The 25,736-nt window shown below is 38.4% G+C and overlaps 2 protein-coding genes across 12 annotated transcripts in view; both read right to left on the reverse strand.

The window, feature by feature from the left end:
- Positions 1-757: 757 nt before the first annotated feature.
- On the reverse strand, positions 758-10,527 carry LOC148085766 (lysine-specific demethylase 4A-like). 5 transcript variants are annotated; one of them, XM_087783818.1, is made up of 22 exons: positions 10,443-10,527; positions 9,121-9,276; positions 8,499-8,674; positions 8,306-8,420; positions 8,040-8,233; positions 7,834-7,883; positions 7,541-7,644; positions 7,293-7,430; positions 6,936-7,159; positions 6,663-6,820; positions 6,092-6,468; positions 5,246-5,348; positions 4,986-5,170; positions 4,713-4,908; positions 4,482-4,558; positions 4,257-4,312; positions 4,073-4,181; positions 3,687-3,875; positions 3,442-3,612; positions 3,233-3,352; positions 2,944-3,036; positions 758-2,865 (listed from the first exon to the last, which is right to left on the reverse strand). In XM_087783818.1, exons 2-22 carry the CDS (start codon positions 9,256-9,258, stop codon positions 2,725-2,727), a joined length of 3,114 nt encoding a protein of 1,037 aa, XP_087639944.1. In that variant the 5' UTR covers positions 9,259-9,276; positions 10,443-10,527; the 3' UTR covers positions 758-2,724. The 5 variants fall into 5 exon arrangements, with proteins under 5 accessions (XP_087639944.1, XP_087639945.1, XP_087639946.1 ...); XM_087783819.1 differs by having other exon boundaries at positions 5,246-5,345; positions 6,663-6,823; XM_087783820.1 differs by having other exon boundaries at positions 5,255-5,348; positions 6,663-6,823.
- A 4,429-nt stretch (positions 10,528-14,956) lies between these two features.
- The window catches only part of ptprfa (protein tyrosine phosphatase receptor type Fa), an 89,346-nt gene continuing 78,566 nt past the window's right edge, over positions 14,957-25,736 (reverse strand). For 4 of the 7 annotated variants that reach the window (XM_087783823.1, XM_087783824.1, XM_087783827.1 and 1 more), the window contains 13 exons: positions 24,867-24,899; positions 24,455-24,552; positions 23,894-24,017; positions 22,662-22,837; positions 22,265-22,384; positions 21,682-21,836; positions 21,321-21,606; positions 20,005-20,183; positions 19,547-19,673; positions 18,961-19,086; positions 18,557-18,711; positions 18,325-18,460; positions 14,957-17,051 (listed from right to left, as the gene is read on the reverse strand). In XM_087783823.1, coding sequence (XP_087639949.1) covers positions 16,983-17,051; positions 18,325-18,460; positions 18,557-18,711; positions 18,961-19,086; positions 19,547-19,673; positions 20,005-20,183; positions 21,321-21,606; positions 21,682-21,836; positions 22,265-22,384; positions 22,662-22,837; positions 23,894-24,017; positions 24,455-24,552; positions 24,867-24,899 — 1,784 coding nt within the window. In that variant the 3' untranslated portion in view covers positions 14,957-16,982. The remainder of the gene's footprint in view (positions 17,052-18,324; positions 18,461-18,556; positions 18,712-18,960; positions 19,087-19,546; positions 19,674-20,004; positions 20,184-21,320; positions 21,607-21,681; positions 21,837-22,264; positions 22,385-22,661; positions 22,838-23,893; positions 24,018-24,454; positions 24,553-24,866; positions 24,900-25,736) is intronic. The other 3 variants (XM_087783828.1, XM_087783826.1, XM_087783825.1) reach the window with 1 other exon arrangement.

Here is a 25,736-nt window from a genome sequence, read left to right on the forward strand (position 1 = left end):
AGTCATTACTGCCATCTAGTGGTCCTTCGCGCTTCTGCAGAAGTTTGTGAGACACGGTTAGTGTCACCATTTAGTTTATTTATCTGCCTGATCTCTTGATCCGATTCTGATTTTATATTATATTTTTTTTGTCCAGTTTGCTTAACCTTGGCGAGTATTACTTCTCTTTACAATTTGATTGGATATTTATTTAAATCGTATTTAACCATTTTCCGTGAGGCACAACATACGCCTGACCTCGTGGCTTTATTTATGTGGCCCTTATGAGGTCAAAGACCATGTAGAAAATAAACTTGATTTTTTTCCATCATTATTCATAGTTGTTAATAGTTGATCAATGAAAAGTTATGTTAAATAAATTAATTTCAACACATTTAGCAGGACTTTATACTTTTTCACTCCTTTTCTTTTTGCTTGACAGCCCCTCGCAACAGCCACTGTATAAAATGGGGCCCCTAAGGAAATTTAATTTCCATCAACTTAAGCTGATGTTCATACTTTGTGATACATACATTTACATTTTTCGGGTGTTTTGTTTCTTCATGAATCAGAGACGGAGTCAAGGACACTCTTAGGCCAAGCATGTGCCCATTAACTCATCAAATGGTGTCAGGTGTAGTGTTGCTTGATGACTCAGATGAAGTATTTTTTCTTAAGTGTTCCCTTAGGAACAACACAAGGTATAGCACGAGCATAAAATTGTCTATACATTGATCGGAGTCAGACAAACAATAGAATGACAGAGACTCAGTTTTAAATATATATTTATGTTTAAAACAAAGCCATGACTGTTATAAAATGCTTCAACTGGAAATGTTTCCATATAACATGAGTGGACACGAGCGGACATCTTAATTCTGGGGGTCTGCAGACAGACTACATGATATTTACATGTTTTACAAAACAGCAAGAAACAAAACCTTCTCTGCGAGTATAAATGTTGTTCATGGAAGAGTAAGCGTTTGTCCACTGACGACAAACATTCATTTGCAAACATGGGAATGAACAAGTGCCTAATATGAACAGAGCATTTTTTTATAAGACGTATTTTTATGTACAAAGAACATTCTAAAACATCGAGTGATGGCAGCACACAAATATTCACAGGTCCCCGCAAACTGGCTTTCAATCAAAGTGCAAAGACTTTCAGTAGAAGAGGGAGCACAAATCGATATAAAAAATCTCTATGAATATTTTAAATTTCTGAGTAGAAAAAATAGAAAAATCCATCTCTCACCTGCTACGGCAGCTTTCACTGCACTTTCCTCTTAGCACCTTATTATTTATCGTCTCGTACATTTGCAGGACAGGAATGTGATTTTGGATCATCAGTCCATTACCTCGCAGATTATCAACGTTTCTCTAAATCATTTCTCGAAGCCAATGTTAAAAATGAGACCAACAGTGAAAGGAGTCGAAGAAATAACTGGATGGTACTTGTCAGACAATGTTGATGTATGATGTAAAACTTCATTGTGCTGTTAAAATATTTTTTCTCATCAACATTCTGTAGAGAAATGTCAGCACCATCAGTGTCATCATCTCAGTACAAAAAAAAAAAGTCAATTTGTTGCAGTAAGTGATCCATGATAGACAATATAGTGAATAAATAATGTTATACGAGACATTAAGTGGCAGAAGTTTGAATCATTGTGTGGCCCATTTCAAATCAATAGTTATAAAACAACAATCCTTCAAAACTTTAGATAAATAAAACATAGGTAGCCATCGTCCTTTTCTACTTTTAATTTAGCTTCTTTGTAAACAAATATAAAATCTAGAAGTAATATCAAAATATCATCAAAATCACACCTAAATCACAGAATCAATAATTAATTTAAAGAAAATTTTGCATTAAGATTTAAGTCCAAGATAAATTGTTTGTGCCTCATGATCCAAGTCTGTTTAAGGACGTGAAAAACTGATTTTTAGTGCTGAATTCAGAGCTGCCTAAAGGTTCGTCATGTAAATGGAAACCTGATCGTTTGCCACCATCTGTTTTTGAGCATTACTGAGGAATAATAAGATTGGCAAAGATGACTCATGAATCTCAACTCTCCCGCTCTTGTTTTCATCAACTCAAAGTGAACTCCTATAATGAATTCATCCGGCACACAGTAGAAACTCTAGGAGGTGAAATTAAGGGTTGAAGAAATTTAACACAACGGGAGGAAATCAAACACTATGCAATTATTGGACAGTCGGCGTTACGTTATTGATGTGAGTGAGGAGATAAAAAGGGCTCAAAGTCCACTTAAGGGACTAATAAAAGCTTATGGATGGGGTTTGTGGACTTTTCAATACATTCTCTGAATAATAAATATATTTTGTGGACCATTGGAGGGACGCACTGAGGAAGCAAAATCCACCAGACTGACATTCTTGAGCACGAGGAGAAAATGTTTTTCATTACTGCGGACAGCGTTTGGGCTGGATGCTACTGAAAGGTTTAGTCTGAGGGCTTCATGCCAGCTCTCTGTCGAACAATACAAGTTAAGATGCTGCAGTTTCCTTAAATCGGAGTTCAAATAAGCAAACGCAGCTCTGAGTAGGAAGAACGAAAAGAAAGCAGGTAGAAAAATTCCTGAAGGAAGTGGTCAGTGGTTAGCTGCTAATTGAAGCACAGTTGTTTTTACCAACAGTGCTGCTGCTGCTGGTGTGTATGTGTGTTTGTGTGCGTGTGCATGTGTGTGTGTGTGTATGAGAGTTAGTCTCGAAGCAAAGCTACTCCATGATGGCTCTGTATATGACAGGCTCGATATAGTCGCCCCTGTAGCGCGAGTTGATGACTCTTTGCCGTTTGGACTCTCGGATGATCTTCTCCTCTTCAAAGATCCCATCAAATCTCATGTCTGAGGCTTTGGACTGTGGAAAACAAGGACGAATCAGCCAAGATGTTGGAAAACAAAACAAAACATTTAGCCACAGATTAAATGGACTGACCAGTCTGGATTTGACCCGCTTCGGGAGCTCCTCCTCCAGAGCGTAGACGTCTTCTCTCTTGGCGGTCAACTGTGAGCCGTCCTCAAACTCCACCTGTGGATAAAGAGATGAGATAAGAAAGAAAACAATTTTAATTTTTTTTAAAGGAAATAGTTTGAGCTGGATTGTTTAAAAGTGTTGAAGCATCAGCAGGGAAATGTGTGGTTAATAATATAATATTACTGCTTGTCCAACACATTTATTAATCTGTAAAATCTGACTAATCAACAACAAAAAACACCAATCTTACCAGGTACATTTGTGTGACGTGAGCTTTCACAAATTTGGCCCCGTACACCAGGCCGTCCGTCCACCGCACCTGAACCGCCTCCCCCTGGGGCGGGGGTCCGAGCTGGGCACAATCCCGATTCTGACGGAGCAGAGAATATGTTTTTCGATCCATAGAAACATTTACATAAGTTTTACTAGTCAGATGACTAAGTATTAGAGAACACTTACTACTATGTCTTCTGGGAAAAGATTGTCGCTGAAAGAGCCGTCGTCGAAGTTGACTTCGTAGAAAGTTTCTTGAGAAAGCTGCACCACGTCACACTGGTAGTATCGGCCATTCTTGTGCTTACAAATGACTTTCTGACCGACGCTCAGCGCTTGCATTGCAGCTTTATTGCGCTAAAATATTATTAAAAAAAAGTATAAACCAAAGAGTCTTTTAATAAATGCGTTTTCAAGGTCCAGATTCTTACCTCGATCTGAGTTGGACCTTTGTGTCGACAGCAGGTCACGTGCACGACGAAGGGCCAGTCGTCGGGCTGCATGAGGACGCCTGCAGCCTGAGCACATGTCGGGTGGTAGGCAGTGGGGCAGCGGCCGTGAGAGCACTGCACGCAGCAGCCGCTGGCCTTTTTCATCCGCTTCTTACAGTAGTAGCATTTCTGAGAGGAAGCAAACAAAGACGCTTGAATCTTCCGTTGCTCTAAAAAACATTCAATCAATTGAACTGTTCGGATGATTGTCACAAGCAAGTGCATATAAAACTTAAGTGATTACTTCAGTCATTTAGGTAATCCTCATTTTACACTAAAACTTCAACTAAGAAGTCTTTTCACGAAGAACAAACATTTTTATTTACTAGTTTGAATCGCTGCAAAGGGATTCCACTCAGATCCACGGGGCAGCGATCGGCAACGTTGACAAATCGAGCTTCCTGGACGGCCAGTGCGCACAGCACGTGGACCCACCTGCGACACACGGCAAGCCAAACGCATTAAGAATCATGAATCACGAAGCTCACGTCAAAAACAAGAAACACATACTTGTTGTTGTTGGCCTTCTGCAAAGCTCCACCTCTCAGTGAACACAAGCAGCAAGTCTGCAAAACAGCCATCAATCATCCTCAATTCAGACTCTTTCAACATAAATAAACACAACGTTTAACAACTTCAACGTTTTTCTTTTTTCCTGTTATAGTAAAGTGGTGTGAATGCTGACACCTGTGTTTAATATTTCTACATCATGAAGCCTGTGGTGCGTTCACTGACCTCTTTCAGAGCGTTGGCTTTGCAGCGCACACACTTCCAATCTTTGCTCACGCAGGAAGGATCCACACCGTAACAGCCTTTTATCCAAAGAAGAAAAAAAAGGCAAATTAACCAGGATTATCGAGTCTTAACATGGTCCGGACCCAATCTAAACTTTCACAGGTTATGTAAGATTTCTAAGAAAAATATAAGGTTGTGTTAAGGATGAAAAATGTAGAGCACTACACTGACTTGTATGGACTCGCACGCTGCATTGAGAGCAGCTGATGAGAAGGCTGGTCCCGTCCTCTTCTAGATATGGACTGACTGCCTGATCCTTGGACTCGGAGTCCTCCTCTGTGGTGGTGGTGAAGCACACCTCTGGGATCAGCGGCTTGCTCTTCAACCGTTCACCTGCCGTCGCCGTTGAATTATTAACACCTTCAATCTGGAGTGAAATAAGTAAAGATTACAACTCAAAAGTTCTTAAGTATCGGTTGAAAGTTGTTCTGTGAAGGACTGGACCTGCTTGTACGTGTGGAACAGCAAGCAGATGGAACAGTAGGGAGGTTTTGATCCCATTCGACGGTTGTACTCTCGCTCCTTCTTCATGCTGGGAGGTCTGCTCTGCCACAGGTGAGCCAGAGGTTTGGCCCAACTCTCGCCCTCCAGACCCTCCTCCTCCACCATAGACAAGTCCTCCGGAGCTTCTGAGGGAAGAAGGGCAAGAACGTGAGTAAGACGATGAATATCAAGCGTATCTGCATTAACAGAAAGACAAAAACCTTCATCACTTGTGCCATCTTTGATAAGCGGATGGTGCCCAGGCAACTGTCCGAGATCCTTCTTCTGATCCCGATTTGATCCCGTCACGATTTCTGTCTCCTGCTGCACATAAACATGTTCTCTAGTCAACGTGGACAAGATACATTAGAGCTGGATAGATGCAAGCATTTTAATTTTGAGTCGCATATTGTTGTTTTCGTTAGTGGACTTACAGTACCACTCAAACTGAAGTATCAAAAGGTACCAGAAATATAAAAATGTAATTAGTGCTTTTAACAATTGAATCAAAATGTGGATGCGGATAATAATATGGACTGAAAAAAATTAAATGAGAAAAAAAAAAATTGTTCAATGCCGAGTCCATCAGAATGATGCACTTGAGCCTGAAACAGTCCCCTGCTGCCCATTTGTAAGCATGAAAGAATGCTGCTGCCGTTTTGAAGGACATTGTGTTGTAAGCTGCCAAAACATCTCCCTAGAGCTCCTCTGAATAGCATAATGACTGAAGGTTCGTAAAGTTTTCTTCAGCAAGGACATTAAACTGATGTTAATATACCAGAAACATTTCTCAACCAAGATACAGGAAAATGCTTTGATTGAAAAATTGATTGAAAAGCTTTTTATCTGAGAACTAATGTCAGCTGCACTGAAGTGCTTTTTTGAAAAAAGAAAGAATCTAAAAACAGAAATAATAATTATTTAAAAATATGAAATACATTGTGACATGTGATTAATGAAAATGTTACTGGTTTCATTAAATCCGTTCTGCAGATTACTGATTCACATATATAATTTGATGACTGTATATTTATTTCTTATTGTAAAAACATGTGTGCATTACTTACAACTTTGCCGACATGCTTGTCGTCTTCATCCATCTCATCATCTACACTCTCTTCCTTGGTTGGAGTCTCTTCTTCTGCATAGTCTCCTTTGGCATAGCTGTGGACATGCAGGGCATCCGCAGGACTCAGAGTCCTCTGAAACTGTTTACCTGCTGGACTGCTGCTGTTGATCAACTCTGGCTCAGGAGCAGCTTCTTTCTGAACTACACACGGAGCTTCCTCCTTCGTTTCCACTAGATGTGGTGGGTCTTCTACTGGAAGACCATTCTTCTCTTTTTTTAAAGGACACCTTTTGTTCGAAGCTTTCTTGTTTTTGGACAGGGCTTTTGATCGGACAGGATCTTTTTCTAACCCAGACTTCTTTTCTTCTGGCGGGTCTGATGAAAGGAACAGGGCATGAAATATTATCACGGTTTGTTGTATAGAAAGAGAATATATAACTTGAACGATTGGCACAGAAAAGCAAACACTAGACAATCATTTTAAATATATATATTCAACACATTGAATAACTTTTTTTATCATCATGATAATAAGTCTCCTCAAAACAAAACGTTAAACGACATCTTACCGGTTTTCTCCTCGACTACGACTACGGCTTCAAAAGCTGAACTCAGCTTAGCTTTCTTCACCTCCACCTCATCTTTCTCCTTCACTTCTGGTTGCTCCACTGCTGCGGCCTCAACAGTTTCAAACTTCCGCTTAACCCTGGCTTCAGGCTTTGGGTGACTGCAAGTGAGGCAAAGGTGAATTATTAAAAGAACTTCAGTCAGACTGATAATGTTGGTCAACTGGAAAATGGAAGGGCCATTGTGACACTAAACTATCGTGAGTATTTATCTACCTGGCATCTTCCTGGTGTGGAAGTTCTTCAGAAGAAGCTTCATCCTTGCACTCTTTTTTAGGTTCATTCTTGACTTTAAGAAACTCTTCCGCTTCAGGTGTAGGTTTGGAGTGGTCAATGGGAGTGTCGTCCTTACCGACCTTCCATTGCTTGTATTGCTCTGGCTGATATTTGCGCACAAACACATCCATTGAAATCTTGACTATGTCTTGGCGGCAGGTGCACTGACAGAAGGATAAGGGAATAGATTTAAGAAGCATTCTCCAGGTAATGATTACACAGATATTGTTCTCCAGGCATTTCTAATCAGGTTTCATGTTTAAAAATATACAGTAGATAGATTGTTTTTTTTTGTACCATTGTCGCTTGTTTGCCGTAATCAATCCATCTCTGAGTAGCAAAGTTGGTGGACTCAGCACAGTTGTAGCCGTGGTTGAAGCCAGCATGATAGCTGAAAGGAAACGTCACAATGAACTGGCCTTCTTCCTGTGTGACCTACAAAGACATGTGAATAACACAAAAGAAAAAAAAAAGACACAATTCCAAATCAATTGTACATCAACTTTAACACAATTTATTTAAAATAAGAACGTTGAATTATTTACCTTCTGGATAGGTATGCCAAATTTCTTCAGTATTAAAGGGGAAATGAGAGTCATCTTGTGACGTAAGAAGGCTTCGCAGCCTTGAGCATTTCCAGGAAAGAATCCTATTGGCAGAAAGAAGGGTAAATACAATTAGACCCTTTACAAATATATACTTGTATCTACATACATCAAACAACTATTGCTTGGATCTACATATATTATTCTGTCAATTTGCGTAATTTCTTGTGCTGAATAAATTATTCACTCAGCAGATATGCAATATGTGAACATGTGATTAACCAAATACACACCTCTGGCCAGGCGCTCCATCCTCTTCCCTTGCTCCGGGGGGACTGCATACCTGAGGGGGCAATGTTGAAGAGTGAGATTATGGCAAAATAGATATTCATTTATATTAATTTGAACCAATATCATGTCCTTTTTAAAAGTAACTTGACAAAAACTGTCCAATAATAATTTCTTGATTAACTTTGAAATCAGTCTATAGGGCATTTACCAAGATTTAGGTTCTCCAAAGTGCAAGTAGTCAATGCTGTACAGATCCATATCCTCAGTGTGCCATGCAAAGGAGCTTTTCCACATGCCAAAATACAGGCACGGTGTGTTTACACCATTGATCTTCGCCCCGCTCTCTTTTTCCACCATATCCAAGATGGTGTTAAGGCGACCGATGTTCCATTCACACACGTCCTACAATGAACAGATCAACAAAATATAGGAGGATACACTAACATTTGTCATTCAGATTCTTGCTCTACTTACGGAATCATAAAGGGTCCCACTAACATCAGCCCCATAAAGAGGTGGATTAAAGGTCAGGTTCTTCCAAAATCTCCTCTCTAATTCATCATAGTCCACAAATTGCGGATGACAGTACCTGAAGAGAGTATTGATTAAGATTAAATTCATAAGACCCAACTTAAAATCTTCAACAAGGATTCCAATTTAAACATACTTATCCAAATTTGACATCTTACGGAATTCACCGACAGTTAGCGGTTTCTTCTGAATATTGTACTGTGTGAAAAGGCCCGTCTGGCCTGTCACAACCTGCTGAATGGGAACTGGGATCACAAGATTATCGATATCATCGTACGTCTTTCTGGGTTTCCAGCCTTTTGGAGGAATCACCTGCAAATGTGCAAGCAAAAGAAAACAATCACGTTTATATTTTACAATTCAAAATCAAACCAATAGCCTATAATTTTGCTTGTGAACTGAGAAGTCCATACTTGTCTATGAAAATTGGAGCCAAAAAGAATGTTTGTGCCAACTGATCTGACATGTTCAAGGTCTCTGCTACTGAATGCAAGGGTTTTTTAATGAAAAGCCTTCATAAATATGTCCCCTTAGAGAAACCCTTTAAATAATTTAATTAAACTTCTGAATTAAGAGAAGGATGGATAGATGGATAAACAGATGAAACCCTAGCCTTCCTTGAAATATTGATTTATTTAAAAAATATAACAATTTTGGAAATCAGTTGCTGGTGAACTTGTTACTCAATCTGATTGATTATGATATTTCACAAGTGGTCACAAGTTCATGGATTATTGCAGCTTTGACATCTTACTTACTTTGGCAATCCCAGCTTTGTGCGCTCCCTGGGACTCCATGTAGGCTATGTATCGACTCAAGTCCTTAAACTCCTCTTTTGAAGGGGTGAATGTCATGATCTTGTAGTCCACACACTGGGCTGAACCGTCCGTGGTCATCTTGAAAGTTTACCGCCACTGTAAATAGACAAGAACAGCATTAAAGAAGCACTCAACTCTGTTTGAGATTAATACAGACTAGTATCAATTTGTCCTTGCCGTCAACAGTATTTTTTATTAGTAGCAGCAGTAGTAGCAGGCTGTTGCTCCTAAGCAATGGAATGATCTTCCTCCATCTTTACACTAGATGGAATCTACTGACTCTTTCAAGAAACATCTTAAGACATTTTTATTTGTGCAGGCTTTTCCTTGATTTTCTGGAACTTCTGTGTTGTTCTCGGTGTTGTCTTGACCTTTTAAGTATATATTTTATTGATTATTGTTTTGATTGTTTAAGCACTTTGTGACCCTGGTGTAGAAAAGTGCTCTATAAATATAAATTACTTACATTTACTAACGGGTAAAACACAGACATGTTATTAAATACATTCAATAATATCCATAAAAATAACCCTCTAACCCTTAAATAAATACAATTAATGGATGAGTTTTCATGAGTTCAGATTTAAGTTGATAAATGCATACGTAAAAACACAGCATGTGAAGAACTATACTTCCCTATAGTATTTGTACTAGACCATTGTTTTTCTTGAAAACTTTTCTACAGTTGCCTTAACATGAGATGTGTGTGTTCACAGGGAAACTCCCGCAAATATCCTACAGTTCCAGGCGTAAAAACAACAGTAACGGGCAGAGATAACCTTACTTTTCTCCGCTTCCCTTTGCCTTCACAACTACTTTGTAGTTTTGGGACATATACCAAAAATAGGCGGGAGCAAGAACAACATCCACATCTGTAATTGGCCGACGAACACGTCCGTCAAACCCTGTGGCCCACTAAGAGGGTTGCTCTTCTGAAAAATATTGAGCTATTCCGTTAGCCGAGTTGCTAACAGTCAGAACGCTTCTTTTTGTGACCGAAGGGGTTCAGTTTGACAACGAATACAACTCCTATGGAACGCACGGAGACGCTGGGACGCGTTTGTCAAAGGTCACGGATGTGAGAAGAGTGAGAGAAGTGAGTTGAGAAAAAAAGCGAGAGAGAGCTCTGACAGCTGCACCTCTCTCTGTTAGCACACTAGCAAACATGGCTCACTCATGACCCTTCACTCTGCAACAAAAACTTGCGCTCACTTCTTTCATCCGAACACAAACTTATCACTCACCGCCAGGCTCGTACTTACGGTGGCGTACGATGCGGACGAGTAGTTTGGTGGTCCTCGCGTTAAGCAGAGTAGGAGTAAGATATACAGTCTTCATCAGTCCTCCATTATTCCAGTGACGCATGCCCAGTCTGTGATTGTTTACATGGCGCTGAAGAGGCGGAGCCACGGCAGCGTTTCAACCAATCACAGGCAGCCTTGTGTTTAAAACCCCGCCTCCAGCGAGGTGTCGTTCAAAAGATGATCGAATCTCACAGACACTCATTAATCAAGATTGTGTTGGATTGATTAGGTCATGAATGTGTTGAACCCAAAACTACGAAAATAAAAGACAAATAAATATAAAATTGTATTTCAAATATAATTGTTATAACATACCGCAAGAAGTTGTATACAAACAACATACATAAATGCTCCAAAAAAACAAAACAAAACAAAAATAATTGGCTATTTATACTTTTACATCTTTAATTCCAAAAGTGTACTATACATTTTATTTCACTTAATTTACGGTTTTTAAGGGCAAATAATGTGCTTATTTGAGTGTGCCTTAAATAGATATGTGACCTCTATTGTAAGTAAGTAAGTAAGTAAGTAATTTTTATTTGTATAGCGCTTTTCCAGACCAGGGTCACACAGCGCTTAAACAATCAAAACAATATTCAATAAAGTATATACTTTAAAGATCAAGATAAAACTGATAACACAACAGGAGTTCCAGAAAATAAAGGAAAAGCCTGAACAAATAAAACGTCTTAAGATGTTTCTTAAAGGAGTCAGTAGATCATCAAACACAGAGGGAGAAGAAGATCGTTCCAAAGCTTAGGAGCAACAGCCTGGAAGGATTTCTCTCCTCTGGTCCTGAACCGTGTGCGAGGAACCATCGATTGTATCATCAGTGTCTGTTTGTACAAAACTCTCTTAAAATTTATGTTAGAAAATGTGCTTAAGCCCCACCCACAGAAAATGCTTAGTTTTCTTTGAGATAAAATCTTGTTTATTATAACCACGCCCGCTCTGCCCAAGAATTAAGGTTTTGTCACTGCACGTCATCAACCCCCGGAAGCATCCGTCTCCAAAGGACTCGTTGTATAAAGCGGGACGTGATTACGGCTGGCTGGAGGAGGAGTGAAGCTATCATTACATCATAATGGAATGAGCTCTCGTAACTTTATAAAGTAATAAGTTCAAAACATGGTCATGATGAGAGACTTACTGCATCTTGGAGAGGAAGACTTCAACATTTGAAACATGTGAGTCAGGAGAGTTGGGTTTTCACATTAGTTGCCTTTTAAAGTGTACTCAAAGCTTACTTGAAGTTTCAAATGTACTTCAGGTATACTTTAAGTGTTACTTAAAACGTATGTCAAGTAGTTGCCTACATTTATAGAAAATAATGTTTAAAACTGTAATTCATATCTGGAGTGAGGTTTCTAAACTGACTATGACACTCCGTGAACTTGTGAGGCTGTCACATTTAACTTTTTGAAATGAAAGGACACAATTTTTTTAGGGTGACAAGGTTGAATGGTGTCTCACTTTATTTTGACCTTCCTGCCAGCTTTTAAGAAGGTAAATACATCCCAGAACATAACTACAAAATTAATCACCAACGCAACTGGAGCTGACTCAGAACATCATTCTGAAGAATAGGATGTTTTTTCCGAGTGCAACCGGAGGCCATTCCATTTCAATCGGGTGAGAGTCACAGTCATAGACATGTTCACATCATATTCATTCATTTTTTACATGATGTTGCGTGACATACATCAACTAGTGACTGTTAACGCCAACTTGTGACTCTCATCAAAATATTTTTTTACATTAACATCTAACTCTTAAATAATAGAGCTTTTGCATTGTTTCCTTCTTGATTTGAAGCATTGTTACCATATAAAAAAACAATTATTTATTTACCAATATTTTATTATATTTTATTATATATTAAGAAGCTAACAGTTTCCTATTTAATTAACTACATTTGCATTTTTATATTAAATAAGAGTCTTAGTCTAAGGTTTTGCTAGATTTTAACTAAATCCTGCAGCACTTTTTTCGTACAGATCCCCCAGAGATTCAGAGACTACTTGATGCCGCTGCCTTGTTGTTTCCTCCTCTCATTACGTATCTTAGATAGCGTCATCTCCTTATCTAGCAGCAGCTGAAATTGCCTATGAACGCTGCAGAAGGGCTCAATTGAATAAGTGTTCATTCTTGTTAAGCTGTCATGGCTGAGCGGAGGCTACTCACACTGGGGATCAGATGGGCTGCTGAGAAAGGAGAAGCGAGAGAAGAGAGTGAAGCAATGAAAACAGCAGAAACTTGTGTTCTACTGAACAATGATCAGGTTTTAATGGAGGCTATTCAAGGACTCAAGGTTCGTTTTTGTCATTCCAGCCAGTGAGAATGAAGTGAAATGTGTTACTGAGGCCATGTGAATTCAGCAAAATAACATCATTATGATACAATATGAAACAAAAATTATAATATTAAAATAACAAAATAAGGTAGAAGACAGTGAACCTCAACTTGGAATTGATCAAACAGAACCTTCGCTTTCAAACTTTGGAATATATTTTATGAAAAGTAAGTACAACACCTTTGTTTTACTCACCTAATATTCCAGAGTTACCAAGCACGAGTCGAGAAGACAGCTGTTGGACAGATTCCTTTTTTAAACCAGTCATTTTTCCAGTTTGCTGCATGGAGCGTTTAGTAAAGACACACCAGGCATGGCACGGGACAGAGGACAGAATTAAAAAATAGAAGAATTTTACGCTGATTGAGTCATGAAAACTTAACAAAACCAGTTATAGATTTTATGTAATAGTGTAATTTCACAGTGCATGATATAGAGACAAATGACTCATTTTCAAGGCTCCTCATTCATCAAAATCGCATGCTAATCCATCCTCAGTATAACATTTTATCATTTGGTTAAAACATCCACACAAACATTAGCACAAACACATGGACATAGAGAGTAAATCAGTAAAGATCTGTATGTACACAGCTTGAAAACTAGATCAATGAGTTTCCTCATAAGTTGCACAATATTTTGCTCCTTTGACAGACACACACCATTGGGTGCTGCCTTGATAGATCATTTTGTATGTTTTATAAAGTGAGATTTTCTTACCGGTTTGTATCTTCTGTACACTATAAATCATTTCTGTGATATGACGTTCTTGATCTTACTTAAATCTGAAATATGTTGCACCAGCAACTATGAGTCATCCGCAGTTATCTTCTTCCTACAGACCCGACACTGCTTGAGGGCAAGTACTGTATATAAGCTCGTGACGATAGACGTGTTTATAAGTGTTGCTCGGGCTCAAGATTACTTTTTCTAATATGGTTATAAGCGTTTCTTCATGTAAATTCATCACCATGTGGAAACACCACCTCAGTATTTATATGTAATGCATGTTGTTTGTCACAAGTGCCTGATGTTGACACAGCAGGGGCGGCAACACGAGCTTAAGTGCGATCATTAAACACACAGAATTATTTGGTATAATTTGAAAAGTTCTGCAAAGTCAAAGGCTTCTGGCGGACCACCAGCAGGGTTGTGTCTTAAACGGGACGCGTGGTTTACGCCTGGAGTGTCAGGCCTGTTGTGTGAAGATAAGAGAAGACCAAGATGACTGATCGTTCATTATCAGAGCACAGGCACACTTATAGAAATATAGCAGCTCGTAAAAAACCAAGGCAACATTTATGTCACGAGAGGAAGTCTCCTCACTGATGGTATTTTATTTAATCTAAGCTGTTGAAGAGCCTTGTGTTTAATAAGAGGCAGAAATACTAAATATTGTGTAATTGTTTGAGCGAGTGGAAAGTTCTCTCCAAGGTTAACCTTTCTACTATTTAGGTATTTATTCATTACATTCAGAAGGCAATGACAATTCATATAATCAGGCGTTTTCCCCTAAATAAGTTTTGGGATGTTTTTTTTCTACACAAAGACGAAGAGTATCACACGCTTGCTAACATCCTTAAAACTCTTCACTGGCTTCCAGTTTCTTTCAGGATCAACTTTAAAGTTCTGGTTCTTACTTTCAGATCTATTCATGGTCAGGCTCCTCCTTACATCACTGATCTGATCCAGCCTTACACCCCAGCTCAGGCTCTGAGGTCTGTGGATCAGAATCTACTGATGGTTCCACGCACACGGCTCAGGACCAGAGGAGAGAAATCTTTTCAGGCTGTTGCTCCTAAGCTTTGGAACGATCTTCCTCTCACTTTGTGCTTGATGGATCTACTGACTCCTTTAAGAAACATCTTAAGACGTTTCTATTTGTTCAGGCTTTTCCTTGATTTTCTCGAACTCCTGTGTTGTTCTCAGTATTATCTTGATCTTTAAAGTATATACTTTTTTTAGTATTGTTTTGATTGTTTAAGCGCTTTGTGACCCTGGTCTGGAAAAGCGCTATATAAATAAATATTACTTACTTACTAACAAAGTTTGACACAGAATGCCACAAAAAAGTACACATTTGAGTTATACCTGGAAAAAAAGACACATTTGAAACTTTTTTCAAGTTCTGATTGTTTTATTAACAAATAGAAAACAACTTAAATACAGAAATAATCCTGATAATACCCATCGTGGAATGAAGATTTTTTTAAACATTTCGGAGCACCGTCTGCTTCCTTGTGTGACGCACAGAGACACATCACAGAAGACTTTGTGTCTGTTCTTCTGAAACACAGTGATGAACAAAATGGGGATCCATTGTGATTTCAGGAGCGTCTTAAACAAATGCAAACAAAATAATAAAAAAAGGGATCAAGTTTTTCTTCTTTCAGCCACATGAGACACTTTTTATTCGACTTTATTCGCATATATTTGGACATTTTTTAAATTAACTTGAGCCTGAGAGACTTTAACACACATCATTTTTTATGTCAATAAATATTCTCTATGGACTACATAAAATGATTTTCCCCACCAACCATAGATATAATATATGTTTACAGTCTCAATTGGATATTTTTTTTTACATAAAATAATCTTTTACCCACTCATAGATTTCCAAGGGAGACATAGTTTTGGGTTTGTATAAATATTTAAGCAACCTTGTATCTTACCAAATAAAGGTGAGAGATTGATGTACATTTTTTAAAATGTAGTTAAAGATATCTTTTGTTCCTCGTCATTGATTAAGATAACCTAAAATATTTGATGATTATATAAAACCTCGACCCTTAAACACCTCTTTCCTACTTATACAAGGCAATTTTATTATCTAATACGTCTTTTTGAATGAGATTGTTTGAGTACTTTTAAGAAGGGGTGGACAAAACAAACAAAGCGTGGAAAACACATTTCGAAATTCCTTTGGAATCGACATTTAAAATCTGTGTGTAACAACGACTTTTGTTGTTTTTTAAGTTTATGTAAAAAGATAAATAGATAAATGCTTTTCTTTCAATTAATTATTATCCACATCCACGGCAGCTTTACGTTTTTATGAAACTTCATAAGATTAAAATGTAAGTGAAGATTCCAAAATGGATAAATCCAAACGATGTCCAACCCTTCTTGCAATGACACAATATTTCTATCAATGTCTGTCTTTACCACTTACTCTGAACATGAAATCAGGAATTTTTCTCTGTTCCGACATTGACCTGTAACAAGTTCAACTGTTGCAGCGCATTATGGGAGTTGAAGTAAGAATGGAGGGAGTGTTGTTTTCACAGTAAAAGTATCTATGTCTTGAGGCATAAGAGGCGGGCCTTGACTCGACGAGATGTATTTCACTTGAACACCTGTCGGAATAATCAATCTTAAAGATGTTCTTCACACTGTTATCGTTAGCATATCCCCTGCAAAACTAACACAGAATAAAGTAAAATCATTTTCTCTTCTTTCGTAAATCAGGCTCTGAGTGTTTCTATTCTTTGGCAGTCTTATTCAAACACACGGCACGAAATGGACCTTAAATGATAATTCTAGCATTTACATAATTTCACATTTTCATCATTTCATCCCATTTTACAAGAGGCTAAGATTGAAAGAGTGACCCCACATGAATCCAAAACAACCCCAACAATGTAATGGCGAGCACAGAATAGAATATTTCCGGTATAAAAAGTGATTAGCAGCTGTGAGTATGTACTCTCTGAGCAGATATATATGGAAAATATCAATATATGTTCTTAGTGCTACTATAAAAAGATAAGTAAATGATAATCAAATATGTCATAACCAACGCATGTAATTACAAAACAAAAATATTGATAACAGAGTAAATGAAAGTAGCAGAAAAATAGTTTTTGATACAGGGTGAGCCAGGTTAGTGGGCTGGGGGATCAGTCATTAGCATAAATTCAGTGTTTGGGTTTCAAGAGGATTTACAGTCTGTGGCTGAGTTTCGACATTACTTCAACAGTGTATTGTCCAATCCCCTCAGTCTCACACTCGGTCCTCCCTCTCATCAGACCTCCTCCTCTCAGCTTTCTCACCCATGTGTCAGACTGATCGGGCAGACACGATGTTGCTCAGAGAAAAAAAACAAAAAACTGTTCTGGTCGAGGACGGTCCTGGTGAGGTTATGTTGCATAGTGATCGAAGCTGCCCAGGTACTCCAGAGCTGCTCGATAGCACAGCTGGTACTGGTCCTGGAACAGGAAGTGTGGATCCACAATTATTAGATATAGCATCATCATCATGATAGATTCACTTTTCTCTCACATAAATCGTGGTGACGACGATAAAACCAGTGCAATGTATAACATCAACTTAACAAGTTGTTATCAAGAAAGTGAGACTTGTAAAAATATTTTAAGAGTTTAACTTTCATACTCTAATAACTGAAACTCTTAATTGTTTTTCTTTGATGTGTTTCCATTTTCATGAACAGTTGATTTGTCGTTTGTCAAGTTATCATTCCTCACAAACGAAACATAGCTCTCCCCCTAATGGATAACAAACCAAAATAAAAAATATGTGGTTTTGCTAACGATCATTAAAAAAACAAGTTTAATTTGACTTTAAAAATATAAAAAGAACCTATTCACTTATAAAGCATGAACATGTTGTGAGTAGCTTCTGCAGAAATCTGTTTGGGGCTGAACCACTAACTGTAGATGGTTTACTAAGTAAAATAAAAAAAACTAAAAAAAGTTTAAATAGTTGTCGATGCAGTGATTAACATAAGAGATTGAACCTCTTTCTTCAGACTCTTCACTGTAGGTAAGCCACCAGGGCTGCAAAGCATTGTTTCAACTTCTTCTTCTCAAAAAAGAGAAAATAAAACTGACAAAATATTGCTGTCAACATAATAATCATAATTTTATCAGGTTCTTTTTATATTTTTATGTATATATTTTATATTTATATTTACATTTTTATATTATCGCATAAGCAAAGTTAATTAAAATGAATAAAAAAAAAACATCACTGATTCTATAGTTACATCAAAATCTCTTTAAATCGTAATTTATATTATACAAAAATGTTTTCACTTCCTCTACTGCAAGGGTCACCAACATTACATGCTACTCAACGTGCACCATGTGACCTAAAGGTGTACCATCAGTTTGAATTCAATTGAATTCAATTTTATTTAAAGTGTCTTATCATAACAAAGTTATCTCAAGACACTATACAGTTGAAGTAAGACTATAGTTGATTAAGGAAAAATAGATCCCAGCAATTCAACACTTCAACAATTCAACAATTTGTACACACTGAAATAACTTAATTATATTTTATTATGGATGATAAATAGTATTTCTTTAATACACAGATCAAACATTGATTGTTTAATAATTAAGAGTGTGGCAAAAAAAACCAAATCCATCATAATAAGATGGTAATTGTATGAAATAGATTACTTTGAAAATAACTAGTACTTCGGTGTCTGCAAACCTATTTGAGAATGTGTCGTACCTCTGTCTGCACCATGGCAGGTCTCTGTGTTCGGAGTGTCTTAACTGTCTGAAAGAGGTCAACCACGCCCTCGTACCGCATCCTCTCCAGGACAATGCTGAGGGTGATGAACACCCCAGTCCTCCCAACACCAGCACTGCAACCATGAGGAGGACATTACTGGTCATCATCATCATCATCACAGGAGACCCATCTCCACACTTGTCCCTCACACACACACACACACACACACCTGCAGTGCACAGTAATTGGACCATCTTGTCCAAATTGCTCTTTTGTTTTATGAACTTGGCCAATGAAGTCAATAAAGCCTTCTCCGGTTTTTGGTACGCCTTGTTCTGGCCAGTCGGTGAACTGGAACTGCCGGATGGTCCTCGATTGGCCGTCCTGGTGAGTTGACCGGGAAAGAAAGATAAACAGGTTGCACCGATAAAAGCATGAAAATACAAATGTAAAAACATGAAATATTTACGTGCTAAGAAAGTGACATTGAAGTCTATTTAGAAGCTGGTGTAACAAAATGAACAATCGCGTGTTGATGGAAATGTCTCTTTTCAGAAAGGTAGCCCTGAGTCACGCCGATGTCCCCTCAAATTAAGGTGACACCATGTCCCAGCACCGGCGAGGAAAACCTACCCTGGCGTCTGTCACTTTAAACTCTCTCAGGATGTACTGAGGCATGTTGTACTCGGCCATGGGGTCCACGACAAAGTACTGGTATCGTGCAGAGCGCTCAGCTGGCCAGTACTGATGGCACTTTTCCTGAAGAAGAGAGAGAAGCCGAGCGTCACGCGAAGAGGTCAAGAATTTGTCAAGTTCATGGTTTATTCCTGAAGGTCAATTCTGAGTTGGGATGTGCGAAGCTGGAAGTGATGTAACAAAATTGTGAGGATTGTGTCAAACGTGTGAATATCTAAGTTATAATTCATTATAATCTCTTTAATGACACCAGACATGACTGGCAAACATTTACACACGTCAAAAATCAGGACCTAAATTTGCACTGTGAATTAATGGTATTAATGTTGACAATAAAAGAGATAAAATTCTATTACATAAAACACTTAAAGGTTATATAATCTTAAAGCATAGGAGAGCAGCATCTTGTCAGAAAATGAGCTTAACTTAATTTCAACTATGGATTCTTTCATACGCTGAAAACAATCTGAAAGTCATTTTATCACATCACTGTCCTAATGGAAGACAAAATTCGCTGAGTTACCCGTCCCATCTCGCGCAGCTTAGTGAGCATGACCACAATCGTGGAATTGTGCTCCCACAGCATTCTCCAGAAGTCCTCGGTGGTTTCGGCAAGTGGACCCTGGGTGGCCATGTAAGCTTTCTGCTGCCTGTGGTGTGTGACAGAAACACCTTTTTACTATCGCTCTAGGAGTGTTTTCTGTAAATAACGTTAGGTTATTGTGAGGCTCCAGTAAGAGATAGAGATACTGCAACATTAGCAAGGAGACATTCTGATGCAGATATCTTATTAGAGAACCGGATTTGGAGGATTTACCCAACACAAAAAGAACACAAAATGGTAAATTACAGTGTATGAAACTGCATTCTAACTCATCTATAATTGGGAGAAAACAGTAACATGTGTAGATTTTGAGATATTAATTGAAATAAGGGAGGGGGGGGGGCTGTCTTAGGTAGTCTTTATCTCCACTGGCTGACCTGTATCCGTCGATGAAGCTGGCATTGATGTAGTCCGAACCCTCGACGCCTCTGATTGGCTGCAGGCAAACGCGGGTTGACTCGAAAGGCATGATGTTCACCAGGCGGTTCTTGAATTTGTTGCATGGCAGGTTGGCACTGATGAATCTTGAGGTATGTGCTTTAGAGCTGGCCAGTTTCTGGAGAATAAACAAGATGAAGATGAAGACTGGGGAGTAAAAGTGTAACTGATTCAAGATAGAAGTTCAGGCCAAAACAAAAAAACAGTCAGAGACACATTTCTGGAACTCCTGTTGTGTTATCAGTTTTGTCTTGACCTTTAAAGTATATACTTTATTGAATATTGTTTTGATTGTTTAAGCGCTTTGTGACCCTGGTCTGGAAAAGCGCTATACAAATAAAAATTACTTACTTACTTACATGGCCAAAGTACAGGGGCCAAAAGTGAGGCTTTCAATGCAAATAACAGTGTTTAAGGAAGTATTTGTTCACATTTGACATTTTCAAGTAAGGATTACGTTTGACGGATCAGTACCCAATGTCTATCAGTTCTTTTGAACTAGTTGATTTATTTACATAGCACTCACAAAATCCCCTCACAAAAATGTTTATAAATGTTCCAGTGCCAAGTTAGCATGAAGAATTGTTTAGCTCAGGGGTTGGTACTTTTAACCCTTGTGTTATTTCAGTGTCAAAGTGACCCAAAGGCCGGTTAACAAATGTGTTTGTGGTATCCCTTGTGTTGACTATGGGTCGAGGTGAACGACCTCTGCCAATTCATTTTTCGGGTCACTTTGACCCTGAACACAAGGGTTAAACGGGTTAAGAGCCATTTGTGGAGCGTTCCTCCCAAAGGAAAACTCACTCACTCAAATCTGTCTGACTGATAAACTGCGGTTAACACAGTTGATAGGTTATAATGCATGTTATTCTCATAAATCATTTAAAACAAAAATAAAAAGTTTTCTATTTGGCCAAAACAATATTAAATAGGATTTTTTTTAAAATTTTCAACAAATAATTGTGATAGAAAATGCTTCATTTTTACTCTTCAGAGACATTTCAGGGTAAAAAAACAAAAAACAAACAACAAATGACTAAATAAACAGATTATATTTAAAAGTCAGATTAACTAACTGTTCCACTGTACAAGTTTTCATTCAAAAAGTAAAATAAATGTAAATGAAAGGGGTATTATTTGTTCAAATAATGATATTTTATTTTCGTTCTCCAAATAAGGGGTGCAGGCCCCTGGTTTAGCTAGTCCCGGGTCACTTGTACAATCAGTTTAACCCTTTAATAAAAAGTGAACCTACCTTAAACTCCAGCTCCATGGCAGTGACAGTTTCTCCCAAAGGAGTCTGGGTAAGTTTCTGGATGTGGGCGAACAAGTTTCGCGCTGGAACTTCAGTGTTGCCACACATGGCAGCTTCCAGCAGAGCCTCGTGGATGAATATGTACTGATCCTCCGTCTGCACCATGTAGTTCCTCTGGGCTCTCATGCAAGTCACGTGACCGTAAATGTCCACCGACTTCTCGTGCTTCATTCTCTCCAGCATGGCTTCGATAACAATGAAGCAGCCGGTCCGACCGACACCGGCACTGAAAGGAAGGACCAGGAGTGTAAACGCATGTTTGGAAATGTTCGTTTTGTCGAAGGTGGAAGCCTCTTCTCACCTGCAGTGCACCACCATGGGCCCGGCGTCTGGAGGGTTGCAGGCCTTGATTCGACGTAGAAAGGCCAGTGTGGGTGTGGGATACTCGGGCACGCCGTGGTCCGGCCAGGCCATGAACTGGAACTGTCGGACCTCCCTTTTTTCACTAGAGCCGTTCTATATCAGAGTTATCACATGAGAAGCTGTAAATACTTGTCTGGCAGTAAAACCCTCAATCAAATGGATACTAATAACTCAATGCTACAATAAATGTTTGTTACTATAAGTGCTAAAAAAAATATATATATATATACTTTCATACAGTACTTCTTTACAGTATAGCACTCAGTCTAATAAAAAAGGTAATTTGAAATGATGCATACATTTATAAAATGCAATAAAAATACCTGTGCAAACAACAGCAAATCAATTAATTAAATCTTTTATGTGGGTATTTTTTTTACAGCTTTACGAGAGAAATGGTTTGGACCTTATCTTATTTCTTTACATTCCTCTACTCTACCAGGACACTGAATGGATTCTTACTCTGTTTCTTTCTTTGTCCATTTTCAAACCAAAACATTGAACCATGAGTAATGTCTTACCTTATAGAGAGCAAAGGTTCGGACACTGTAGGTGGCCAACTCCATAGTGTCCAGCATGGTCACCTGAATCATTCCATAGGTCTCTGTACCTCGACTGGGCCAGTACTGGTCACATTTCACCTGCAAACATTTGAGGTTTTCAAGATAAATTGAACTGTGTGACATGAACAACACAGATATGAGATACATTTGACTCTACATAATGACCTTAAAAGGGTTAGATTCCACCAGATAAATGCATTTATCATTTATAATTTGATGGCATCAGACCTATTTACATCCATTTGAACCTTCAAATGCACAGGTATTGATTTAAATCATTTGTTCATATACATCAGCAACATCAGGTGTAACAGGTTGTTTTTCTTTTCTAATGTAAAAGATCATAAAAACCTACTCTGGACTTCTCCTCGAGGCGAGTCATCATGACGATGGTGCAAGTCCGCTGCTCCCAGACCATCCTCCAGAAGTCACTGAGGGTCTCTGGTAGTGGACCTTGTGTAGCGATGAAGGCGTTCTGTTTCCTGTAGCCGTCAATGTAGTTAGCATTAACGTAGTCGCTCCCCGGGACTCCTGTCAACGACATGCAAGTTAAGTACAACTCTCTTGATGAATTGTGAAGTCAATGGAAAGTGACTATTTATTCCATATCGTTGATATCAAATGTCAAAAACATAACTAGTTAACTAGTGGGTTTCAAAAACTTGTGTTAACTAGTTAAACCTAAATTAAGTCCACAAAGTATTACATTACTTCTGAACAAGTGAAGGTTAAAAAGCATACTAGTACATTTTAACTACTGAAGTAGTCCTGTTGAGGTTTTTTTTTTTTTTTCTTCCTCTCTCTTTGCGCTTGATGGATCTACTGACTCCTTTAAGAAACATCTTAAGACGTTTTTATTTGTTCAGGCTTTTCCTTGATTTTCTGTTACTCCTGTTGTGTTATCAGTTTTATCTTGACCTTTAAAGTATATACTTTATTGAGTATTGTTTTGATTGTTTAAGCGCTTTGTGACCCTGGTCTGGAAAAGCGCTATATAAATAAAAATCACTTACTTATTTACTGTGTTTGTCTTATGTGTCTTGATCTATTAAGTATATTTTTTAACCGTGTAATGTTTTTTATTGGCTAGACCCTGGTCTAGAAAGGCGCTTTACAAATAACCTTTACTTACTTACTTACTTACTACATGTTTACTAGTAGTACTACGCGTGTTTTGAATGTACTAGTTAACTAGTGAGGTCCAAAATGTTAGCTAGTTAGTAAATGTTCCCTTAACCGTCCTAGTTCACATGTTATACTGTGAATGTTCACTAGTCAAATAAAAATGATCCAACTAGTATACTAGTAAATCACAAAGAGTAATAACAATAATAATAATGCTCACTAGTGAACTAGTGTAGTAAATAAACTGAACCATATGGAAAGCTTCACTTTAGAGACACAAAACATGAGCCAAGTATGTATAAAAGACCTGTGTAATAAACTACGACTGAATGAAAAATAATTCTCATCTAGAAGACCCAAGTTACTGAGATGATTGACACACTGTATTGTTGTGTTTGATCATCTTGACTCCTGGATGTTTCAGCCTTTACTTGGTTTCAAAGTGAAAAAAACCTGTCTCACCATCCACAGGTGTGAGGATCACTCGTGACTGGTCGTAAGCAATGACGTTAGCGTAGCGGTTCTTTGGCTTGTTGACCTCCAGGTTGGAGTGTTCCCATGTGAACTGTTGACCTGGATCAAGGGACTGAGAAAGAGAGAGAGAAAGAAACGGTTACAAATCCTTCTCATTCATTTTACATCGTACAGATATAAATGATTTTGGTGAGGACCAAATAGGATTTTTGGTTTTTCTTTTAGATTGTCTCGAGGGCTAGTCCATCAAATATAAGTTAATACTAATTAAGGACTTTTTGTCTTCTTTGGAAAAAAAAAAGTTTATATTTATTTTCAAATGTTCTTTTCTTACTTCCTTTTTATTATTATTATTATTATTATTATTATTATTATTATTTTTCCTCTTATTTAGGCTCCTTGCTTCCCTTCATTGGCCCCTGATAACAGTCACAGTATATAATGTGGCCCCTGATGACATTGACTCTACACCAAATCTAACGGGCATTAAACTGCTACAACATGCGTCTCCAAAAGGGAGCAGTGGAGCCTCACTAACTAAACGTTTACCTCGTACTCTTGAGAGAAGCGCAGACCGTCGTTGGCCTTCAGTCTGTCGATGTGGTCGCTGAGGTCACACACAGCGATGGGAGGATGTTCCCTCATTCCTGCAGGGAGGAAGTCAAGACATCAGGCGGAGACGGAGACACACAAACATGCGAGCAACCATGTGCACGTGTTTCAAAAGCTGTGTGTTTATGGCGAGGTTTTGTGAGCAGAGGGTGACTCGTTTAAAAAAAAAAAGCAGAGGGTGAGAGGAGAGCTTTTTTGCTTGAACTGCAGTGAAATCATTCATTTGCATTATATATATCTTTTTTTGTGTGTAAATGGTTGAGGAACGAGCGCCAGAGCTTCAATAAAAACAACAGCATTGCCACAAGGAAATGAGAGCTAGTCACACACATGAGGAATGGAAACTAACTTGGAGTGTTCGGGCAACTGAGGCCACTGGAACCTGCAGGGACAGACCAGGCAAAACAAACAGCACAGGGGTCAGTTCGGAACAAAGCAGAGGATAGAAATGAATACAAAAGACAAGGTGACCGTTTTTTTGCCTCATCAGTCACAGAAGCATCGCAGCCTTAAATATCAAAACTTTGGATAAAAAATCACTACATTCAAGCACCACAAAAACCAAGCTGCCTGTGTGAACAACACACTTGGTTTTGTTTGTAATCCATGCAAAAATAACATCTTCATCACGTGCTTCTAATGTCAGAAACGCTACACAATTCTACTAAATAATGACACACACAACCTTGAGTTTGATCGCGGTTGTAGAAAACAACTAGATCACTGAAAAACACGTGTAATCGATGCACTGTATATGTCAATCTGGGTGAAAATAAACCCTAGAATCACTTATTTAGCACTATGGATGTTGAACCTTTTCATGACGACGACAACGCAGGGAAGGTCAGGATTACAAACACACGTGCGCACACTCAGCTTTTGTTTTGTTCAAAGCAAAACAAAAAAAACACAAACAATGCAACAAGCCCCCCGAAAAAGAGTCCATTTGAAGAAAACCTGTTTGATCTGTTGCGTGTTGCTGGACAAAAGTTTGGGATCTCACTAGAAAAGGGTGAATTTCCACCTCAAAGAATGACATCACAATCAAGCCCCATGAGCAAGAGTGCTGAGTGGACGACATGCTGAGTGAAAAAAAGCAGACTGATGTGCCACCGCCCCAAACAAATGCACCAAAATACACGTCCGATCTGAAATATGTCTTGGGCGTCAGCAAAAAGACACATAATGCTACAATATACCTAAGAGAAAGTACCTACTT

This window comes from Callionymus lyra, chromosome 2 (assembly GCF_982586985.1).
Source record: "Callionymus lyra chromosome 2, fCalLyr1.hap1.1, whole genome shotgun sequence".
NCBI classification, from domain to species: domain Eukaryota; kingdom Metazoa; phylum Chordata; class Actinopteri; order Syngnathiformes; family Callionymidae; genus Callionymus; species Callionymus lyra.